This window comes from Amia ocellicauda, chromosome 23, assembly GCF_036373705.1.
Source record: "Amia ocellicauda isolate fAmiCal2 chromosome 23, fAmiCal2.hap1, whole genome shotgun sequence".
Lineage (NCBI taxonomy): Eukaryota > Metazoa > Chordata > Actinopteri > Amiiformes > Amiidae > Amia > Amia ocellicauda.
Window position 1 is genome coordinate 5,547,289 of NC_089872.1, and position 10,042 is coordinate 5,557,330.

Genomic DNA, 10,042 nt, shown 5'->3' on the forward strand with positions numbered 1-10,042 from the left:
AAAAATTTATGTGAACTTTTTCATTACGTGGAGATTTACATAAGCAATACTCAAGAAGGTGAAGGTCATACAGGCCAAAGCAATCCCTTGAAATGTAAGGCCCTCTGCATATTACTCCTAGTAATAATAATAGTAGCATAGAATGCTGCATATCTGTCTATCTATATCTAAACATTTTTATACTAATAAGGACAGTCATCAGTTTACAACAGAGGTTTCATCCTGTAGTTTTAGCCAGACCCCTTGACATAAGATGAGTACATGGATATAATTATACACCACATTTTTCAACCATAACATCACTGGAGATTTGCTTTGTATTCTATGAGAAAATCACAATAAATGCATTTATCAGGGAATAATGATCAAATGATCTGTAAATTGTCATATAACACAATTTAGCTCATAAAGAGGTGGGTTTTTTAAGCAACTAATTTTTTTTTTTTTTTAAGGGTTTATATAATGTGACCTTTATAAAGTGATGCTAGTACTATTATTATTATTATTATTATTATTATTATTATTATTATTATTATTAGTAATAATAATAATAATAATAATAATAATAATAATAATAATAATAATAACAATACCTGTAAGAGCATTAGTACCCAGGAAAAGTGTTACCTTGAGAAAATCCACACTGGGATCACATTTATTGGCATAACAATGTATTACAAGACAAGGTGCAAGAGCAAGGAACACATAATTAACAAAGTCGGCCTAAACTCATGATGCTGAAAAGCTCTTCTGTTGCATTATAAAACTGCCCAGTTGATTAGGTGAATATTTTCTTTGCATTGAGGTTATCAGCATACAATCACTGAAGCCTCAGAGCAGTTGGACTTTGAACTCAATTTAAACAGTCTGAGAAGAAAATGTAAAGAATCTGTGTCTCTGCAGGAGAGTTTTAAGACATGATGTGTGCCATGATTAAAGGACAAAAGCAGCAATGTGCAAACATTGTGAAGGATCATGGGAGGCTGTTGATTTGGATATCGTCTGCTTGTCACTCTTTCCTGTTTACAGCCTGCAGTTAATATACTGCAACCAAAGTAAATGTATAAATATAGACAAAGAATGCTGGGTTAACACTAACCCATTTTAATCCACAATTTATTTCCATAAGTAACCTTTGGAGCTCCAGGGAGATTTAAGAGATTCAATAAGGTCAAAGTCCACTCTGAGTGTACAGAGGTAGACCTGGGTATTGTAGAGGCAATGCTAGCTCAGCTACTTAGGTGACAGGAGTTTGGATTTGTTCCTCGTGGCGGGAGCACTTCCCTTCAGGGCATCTTCATTAAGCCTGGTGAAAGATGAAGTTTGAAAACCTCCTCACCGAGATCAACGGCTTTGGGAAGTACCAGATCCTGATCTTCTGTTTGATCATCATCCCTCGGATTACCCTGCCCTGCCACTTCCTGCTCAACAACTTCATCGCTGCCTTGCCCTCCCACCACTGTGACTTTTCCTCCCTGGGGGATGGCGACGTTTTCGGCAACCTCTCCCAGGAGCAGAGGCTGGCTGTCAGCATCCCCAGGAACCCTGATGGGACTCTCAGCAGCTGCAAGATGTTCGCTGAGCCTCAGTTCCAGCTGCTGAATACCACCTATGAGAACGGGACCCAGCCTGCCATAGTCAGCTGCCAGAATGGATGGGTGTATGAAAACAGCACCTTCAAATCAACTCTTGCAACAGAGGTATGGCTTTCTTTCTATTCAGAGATATCCTGGAGATGGAAGATGAATCGCAAATATGTTTCCATTGTGCACATAACCCCAAGCAATGGGATGGCAGTAATGAGGGTCCCATGCTTAACTCTAGGTATCTACTCAAAATCCAATCAGGAATGATTACATTTATCCATTTTAAAGATATGAAATCTCTTATACAGTCACAGTTGTTTTGATATTTAGTGTGACAATAACTTAAATCCTCACTGTTGCTAATAAGTGCCTCAATCATGCCATTATGCAAACTGTTTCTTCTCTCTGAAGTGGGACCTGGTTTGTGACAAGAAAGGAATGAATCGGGCCACCGCCACCATCTTCTTTGTTGGTGTGATGTTTGGAGCTGTTGCATTCGGCATCCTCAGTGACAGGTAGAATTGTCTTCTGGCCTTACAGCGTCTGGTACACCTTTCTGTTTCTGTCAATATTGAATTATCACATTTACATTCACACTGGATTCACACCTTTCTAAATGTGTTATTAGGAGCGTTTCAAAATTATGACAGTGGTCTATACATTCCTGTGCACTGTAACTAGTACCATAAAAGATAGTGATTAGTTTAATTGTTTTCATTCTGTGAGGTAATGAATGTAGATCCTAACCACAATTCGCTTAGCTTGTTGTCAGAGGAAAGATGGTGGAATAACCAAGCTCTGTGAATATTAAATGAGGTCTCTTCTTGACCAAAGGATTATCCAAAGAAACCAACAAACATTCTGCATCGAACTACCTATGGCCTTTTACCGAATGGCAAAGTGGCTAACTGTGTCATTATATTTTGTATTGCAAACTCAGGTTGAACACTAGTATAGAATCTCTTTGTTTTGTGGTAGTTATATTGTGAAGGGAGTTTGACTACTTTCAACTGTTCCTTGATATATCATCCTTGGCTCCTGGTAACCGCTCAGTCCAAAATTATTGTGGAGTTTGAAACACTTGTTTGAAGCACAACACAGCAGTGGTGACATACTTGTCTTGCAGGTATGGCAGGAAGCCCATGCTCCTGGTGTCCTATATTTCAGCGATAGCTTTTGGATTCGCCAATGCCTTCTCAACATCCTATATAATGTTCGCCATCACGCGTTTTTTCACCGGTTTCAGCCTCACAGGGATCAGCATCATTTGCATTGTCCTCAGTAAGTGGGATCTTTTCACTTTTCTCACCATGAAGTCCAGCTCTTTGCTTTTCTGTGGTATTTGATTCAATGTATATTTGTCTGTTTCTCTCATTATGATCATGATTTGTGTTTCTTGGATATTGGTTTATATTATATTATAAACCACCAACAAGGAAATAACCAATCAGAGAGCAGTAATATTATTAATAATAATAATAATAATAATAATAATAATAATAATAATAATAATAATAATAATTGCAGCTGTGGCAGAGTTTAACATATCCCTTTCCCTCGCAGGTATGGAGTGGGTGGACATTGAACACAGGACATTCATAGGGGTGATAGGTAGCATGGCCTGGAGTGCAGGCAACACACTGCTGGCTGGCATCGCCTACTTAGTGAATGACTGGAGGCTCCTGGTTGTGACTGTCACCTCCCCTCTTTTCTTGGCTGTCATAACCTGGTGGTAGGCACAAAAATGGGGTTTCAACTGTACCAGTAGAAATAAACAAAACAAACTGACAATTAAATGTATTTCCTTGTTTGTATTAAAGTCCAATCCAATTTCTGGTTCACAATGGTTCACTTTCTTCAGATATGTAAATATGTAATGTGTCAATATGACATGAGATTCAATTTTAAATATTTCACATCAGGGTGGATAGTGAGTTAGTGGTTCATTTGTGCAAATGGTTGTTTCCATGGTGATGAAAGTTGATCTTTTTCAGCCGAGTTTTGAAATAGTTTTGTTTTTGTCCAAATGTTTTTTTGTCACCTGTAACTTTGGCAACAATCTTGGTTTTGATGTAGCTGGATCCCAGAGTCTGCGAGATGGCTGCTCGCCAACGGAAAGGGGAAACAGGCACACAAGTACTTGTCCAAATGCGCCAAAATGAACAACAGGGAGGAATTCTCATCCAAAATGACTACCGAGGTAAACCACTAAGACACACACAGTTCCTCAAACCTCAATACAATAACACAAATTCCTGTTTTTCCTATTAACAAGACATTTACTGTCATCACTGGACCACCTAGACTCTATCTCTCTTCCCACTGGTATTGTTTTGTTGAAAACATTATGAATTATTCACTGTACAATGTAAGAAAAAAACAATCTTATTTTCACTAGATTTAAACTTATTGTCTTCTTCAGACACTTTGCAGCATTATGACTGTGGAGAAAGGAAACAGGAATTACACCTACCTGGACCTGGTGAGGACTCCCAAAATGAGAAAACTGGCTATTTACACTGGGACAGTGTGGTAAGAATCCCCTGCCTGCCTAATGTCTGTAACAATTGTGCATTTGTGAATGAGGAAGCCATTGGCACAGTAATGGCCGCCCAACACCATTGTTCTTACAGCAAACATGATTATAAACACCCTCTGTTTCGTGTCATAATGTGATTGTCTCCTGATAGGCAATCTCCTGTGATAGCCTTATGTCATTTCTTTGGAGAATCATCAATATTTTGAAAACACTTGCTCTATAGTGGATAATGCCACTTTATGCAATATAGTGCAATCATTACAAGTTCCCACCAAAAGTCAATATTTCCCACAATGCCTAAGCTATGGTAGTGTGAGGAAAACAGGCCAGATATGTCAGATATGTGTATACATGACAGGGGGTGTTCTGTAAGGGAATCTGTACAATAATCTGTATATAAGTGTTATTGTTTTAGTTCATGTTCATGTTTCAGGCTTTGTGGGCATCAGAAAAATGTGTATGTCAATATAACAAAGGTCTCCCTATCTGAAGCATGTATGCAGTGCTAACTGTTGATGCATGCTCACAATTGGTGGTCTTAAATACAGCAGCATGAAAAGACGAATGGATTCTTGTTGGCATCCTCACGCGCAATAGTAAATAGTAATAGAAAAAGTAAAGCAGTTGAGGTTGGAGACAGATTATTATTTTATTACAGATATTACTCACATGCAGATGGACCACATTAGGTTACTGAAAAGAGAAATATGAATTATCTTGGCAAGAGAAGAGTTCAAGTATACATGAAGTAGTAACACCCACTGTCAATTTATGGAAATCAGGGTGCCCAGCCCGCGAAGGGGTCTTTGGCTGTAGGTTTACTGCATTGATGTGGGTAATGTGTTTAAACTGCTGAAATATTTCTGACCCTGAACAACCATTGGCTGAACCAAACGTATACAAATGATGTACCTGTAACACATAATGTATTTTCTTTATTTCTTCTTTTTCTTGAATAGGTTTGGAGTTGCCCTGACCTATTATGGAATAAGCCTGAACATTACTGGGTTTGGTCTGAATATATACCTCACCCAGTTCATCTATGGTGCCATTGAAGTGCCCGCCAAACTGCTGGTCTACTACAGTCTTGATTGGGTGGGCAGAAGACACAGTCAAGCTGTACCATTAATTCTGACTGGAGTGTGCATCGCCATAAACATTGCCCTTCCGAGGGGTAAGGACCCCACTTTATTTTATGCCTTCATGTCAAAGAGTTGTGCTTTATAAAAAAATGTATATTCTATGTAATGTGTAAAAAAGGAGACATGGTATTCAGGAAAAATTTTACAATTTTAGGAATTACTGACCAAAGACCTTTTTAGTATAAAATCATATTGGAATTTAGATTACGAGTTAGTCTTGCATACTGCACTTTTTATGACTATAGGTATTCATATTAATTTTTTTCCTGACACCTGTTTACACCTGTTTCACCCAAGCAAGCAACTCAACTGTGCACATAATCTTGGTTATATAGATCTCTTTAAATCAGCAACAACTTCGGAACTGGGAAAAGCTATTAAACTGAATCCAATTAAGCCAATAATGGGTTGAATGAAGTGACTAAGAGAATGAGAACAATGAAAAACTGGAGCCAATTAGACCCAACCCTATTGCGAAATGTCACTTAGAACTTTCAGGAATGCTAAATCGAGAGCACCGAAGCAGAAAATGCGTTGGAAATAATCTCAGAAAGTGTTTCAGTGTGATTCTCTGGGGCTGCTTCCCAAAATAGACTTCTGCGAGGTGAAGGCCAAGAGTTGTAACAGAGTCTAATCATTAAAGGTGAAATAAAAATAAAAATCAATACTAGCTTTTAGCATGGTGCATGCTTAGACTTTTGTGTATTGGTAACTGAAAAAAATACGTCTAACATATGGTGGTGGTGTTTTTTTATGTATTATTCAGATTTATGGCTTTTCCGCACCATCGTTGCCATTCTTGGAAAGGGTCTCTCAGAAGCTTCCTTTACTGTGGTCTTCCTTTACACAGCTGAGCTTTACCCTACTGTTGTGAGGTGAGTTGCTGTTATTTAAGTGAATGTTATCTGTAACCATTTGTCAGCAGGATCTAGAGATTTGCTTTACACAGGGATTAGGAAGATCAGGTATTTCCAAGTGTCCAGAGGTTAAACATTCAGTCTGTAAGTGTAGGTGATTACAGTTCACCAGGTTTAACTGTGTTGTTGTTGTTTTTTTAAGTAGTTTTACATTATAGGCCTCTATTTTTTTTATAAGCACTGATGGTGTTTTATAAACAATTGTTTTACTTAAGAGCAGCCTAACCAAACCAAAAAGACAAAACAAAATGAAATCACGCAATCTTGAGGCAAAAAAGCAACAGTGATTTTTATTTCTAACAGGGACAATGCTTGAACATGTTCAAGTGACAGCTATTCAATCCCACGGTGACACTGTCAGTTGTTTGCCTAGCGTTAAATTAACTTTGGTCACGCGTTTTAATCCAATAATAACTACAAGCCTCAAAAACAAGATAGTTTGACCTAAACAAGGTCAAACTGCACGGCCCTGAACATCTTTTCTGAAACTCCCAACTGTACACTCTACAAAATAAATTTAATTAAAATGGACTCCCTCAGGGTCCAGTGACCAGCAGTGACCACATTAGATTTCAGTTCAGCTTAAAGCAAAACAGGTAGAAGCCATAGATTGTCAATCAAATACCAAGAGTATTTTTACCATAATTACTGTTCATCCTATGAACCAGATACACTCATTGGTTGAAATTGTGATGAATTACCCAGTGTCCCATGCAGTCGATTGGGTGAATGTCTTCTCTGGTAGAAACCTGTAAAAAAACTGCTCCCTGACTGTGGACCTTTCTCTGTTTTTAATACACTGCTGCCCGATAATGTATTGTCCTCCGTATGTATTGTAACTTTTCAAGATAGACAATATCCCTTATGAACATTTACCACAGTAGATCTGCATTAGTTTACTTCCAAATATGTGACCATGGTGTCCTACAGTAAACTTTAAATGGAGTTTTAAACTAAGGTTCAGGAGGTGGAAAACCCCAATCTCACACCTGATGATGATGTTGGTGGTGGAGAACTCTGTCTAACACGTGTTCAATTGGGTTGAGATCTGGTGACTGTGAAGGCCATAGCATATGATTCACATCATTTTCATACTCATCAGACCATTCAGTGAGCCCTCGTGCCTGTGGATGGGGGCATTGTCATCCTGGAAGAGACCACTCCCACCAGGATAGAAATGTGTCACCAGAAGATAAAGGTGATCACTCAGAATAACTTAGTAATGATTTACAGTGACCCTTCTCTCTAAGGGGACAAGTAAGTAGTCCCAAACCATGCCCAGAAAATGCCCCCGAGAACACTAGCCAGTCTTTGTGACTGAAGCTCCTGCCATTTGTGCCCCAATAATGACCCCTCTTTCAAAAGTCACTTTGATCCTTTCCTCTTGCCATCTTGATCCAAAATCGAGGTCAGCTGGCCCTGCTCAGCATTTGTATACATGCCACAGATTATGATAGGATGTTAATTTGCTTAATTGTATCATGCAGTGCACCTGTTTGGAGGCATCTGCATTCATTGTGTTCCTCTACTCATTTATTCAGGTTTTTCCTTTAATTTGTCACGTGTCTGTACGTCTAGTGGGGTTGTATGAACTCCTGAAGGATGGATAATAAAGGAGGCTTCCAATGAATTATTTTGATTTAAGAAGTCTTAACTTTTGTCATTCCTTCACTTACATTATGTATGCATGTTTGTTATTGTCATTTCAGAACAGTACGTGTAGATGGTTTGAACTGAATGTTATTGTCTCGCACATGGGATGATATGAAAGTATTCAAGGGGTGGAATAGCTATTAAAAGAATGAGTAAGATGGGCTGAATTATCCCCCCCTCTCTCGGTTGCGACCTTCCTTATGTTCTCAGAGTTCATTTGAAGAGCAAGCTAGAAATCTCAGCAAAGCACACCAGCCCTAGAGGCAGGGCTTAAAGAACAGTGTGGCTGCTCCTGAGTGACATCGCAAAAAACTATTGCAATGTTTTGTTCAAACAAAAACTAAATATTATACATATGTCAGTGTGGTCCATTAAAAAGTAGTAATTACTTTTGTCATTCATCTTGCAAACTGCAAACAAAATGCATTAAAACAAACTAAAAATGTCCAGTTTCAGACTACAGAAAAGTCATATGTACATATGATAATACAGGTATAATAAAAATGTTGAAGACAGCACCATTCCAGTGATCTGCCTGGTAATCTGTGTTTTGCAAACAATACTTACTAAACTGAAGAATTCTAGTTCTTCATTGCAGCTGTGCCATGGTAAATTACTGCAGGATTTACCCCCGCGGTTGAATAACCCAAAATGTTGTTGCTGTCTTTGTTCCTGCAGACAAAACGGCATTGGCTACAACTCCTTCATGGCGCGGCTGGGGGTGTCCTTCGCCCCACTGATCATGCTGCTGGAGGACGTGTGGAGGATGTTACCCCAGCTCATCTTCTGCTTGGTAGCCATCGGTGCCGGACTAGTGGCGTGGCTGCTCCCGGAAACCAAAAACGTACGCCTGCCAGAAACCATTGAGGATGTAGAGCAGACCAGGTACTGTCATCCAACAGCAATGTCAATGATATTGTATATAATGATTGATTACTCTTGTAAACTTTTTAAGTTGCCTTACAAGTCTCTGCCAAATGCATTATTAGGCTTCCAGGGCCAGCATGGTTCACTATGGCTGATTTCCAATACTTTTAAGCAACAATTGTCAAAATTCATAGGATTTCAATTTTTACCAGTCTGAAATTACCATTATGTCCTAAATGTACTCTAGCAATACAGTAGTATAGCTAAAATGTTGAATTGCATATTTTAATTTTAAAGGAATCATATGGTATTGAAGAGCCATAAATATTATGTAACAAAAACATCTAAATCTACAAACACCTGCAAGCCTCAAAGTTACCTGCAACTTCTAGTTATTCTAAGTATTACATTATTCTTAAGATCATAATATACTGAATAATTGCAGAAATGCTCTAAATATTGAACATCTATCAGTTTCATGCAGTGTTGGAAAAGATAATAGAGGGTTGGAAAATTTCAACTGAAATGCACTTCTGAATAATTCAAGTGCCTCTGTAATGCATCATGACATTACTGTACCATGATTGCAGTGCTCAACAGTGATGAGAGTTTGGAGCGACAGGGTCAGTGTTACTCCTTCCGCCGCCGTTGCTTTCACCTGCTTATGATTGTGTTGCAGGAAACGGAGTGTTGCCTTTCCAGCCCAAGACAATAACTAAATCCCACTGAAGCCCCTAACCTAGTCTCTGAAAACAGCTGGGAAACCGTTCGAAATGAGAAGAACTGAAAAAGGAAAACAAAGATTGTGGATACACCTATTGTCTGGTTGCCTCAAAAACTATACGATAAGAAAATGTATACGGTTTTCTGATCCATACTTTATCTTCCGAAAGATACACATCTTAAAAAGTAAGCAAATGTTTTCAGAAAATCTAATTCTCTGAATGCATTGTAAGTCCTTGTTATTGCATCAGAGGTTAACTGGCTATAGCACTTTCATTTGTATTGTTCACTCAGGAGTGACCACAGATTGCATTGTACACATCTGTGCTTTACATGTTTTATACCTTTCCATGCGTTACACTGCACGACAATCCTACCCCTAGAATGAATGAAACGTACTTGAATCATTTGTACACATTCTAGTTTCCCCGATCTGGTTAATTGGGTTTTCATTTTTTACTTCACCCTCTCTCTCCTGCCTGGCAGAAGAGAGGGAAAGATACAAAGTTGGATTTAAAATACTCTGTAAAAAGTCCCACAAATTAAAGACAATTCACATAATAAAAAGGAAAAGTTTAGTAATACTAGTGTTTGTCTGAATCATCCATCAACCCC

At 38.5% G+C, this 10,042-nt stretch overlaps 1 protein-coding gene across 1 annotated transcript; it reads left to right on the top strand.

Annotated features, from left to right (window-relative positions):
* Positions 1 to 950: 950 nt before the first annotated feature.
* Positions 951 to 10,011, top strand: LOC136718936 (solute carrier family 22 member 7). The gene is made up of 10 exons (XM_066696741.1): positions 951 to 1,700; positions 1,998 to 2,101; positions 2,713 to 2,867; positions 3,150 to 3,318; positions 3,663 to 3,786; positions 4,009 to 4,118; positions 5,085 to 5,299; positions 6,034 to 6,142; positions 8,516 to 8,722; positions 9,384 to 10,011. The coding sequence occupies exons 1-10, from the start codon at positions 1,317 to 1,319 to the stop codon at positions 9,421 to 9,423; spliced, it is 1,617 nt and encodes a 538-aa protein (XP_066552838.1). The 5' UTR covers positions 951 to 1,316; the 3' UTR covers positions 9,424 to 10,011.
* The last annotated feature ends 31 nt before the right edge of the window (positions 10,012 to 10,042 follow it).

Bases quoted from the DNA above. Each gene is read 5' to 3' on its own strand.
- LOC136718936 (XM_066696741.1), top strand. From the start codon at position 1,317: ATGAAGTTTGAAAACCTCCTCACCGAGATCAACGGCTTTGGGAAGTAC. The intron at 2,102-2,712 runs GTAGAATTGTCT...CTTGTCTTGCAG, and splicing joins TTCGGCATCCTCAGTGACAG to GTATGGCAGGAAGCCCATGC. The intron at 4,119-5,084 runs GTAAGAATCCCC...TTTCTTGAATAG, and splicing joins ATTTACACTGGGACAGTGTG to GTTTGGAGTTGCCCTGACCT.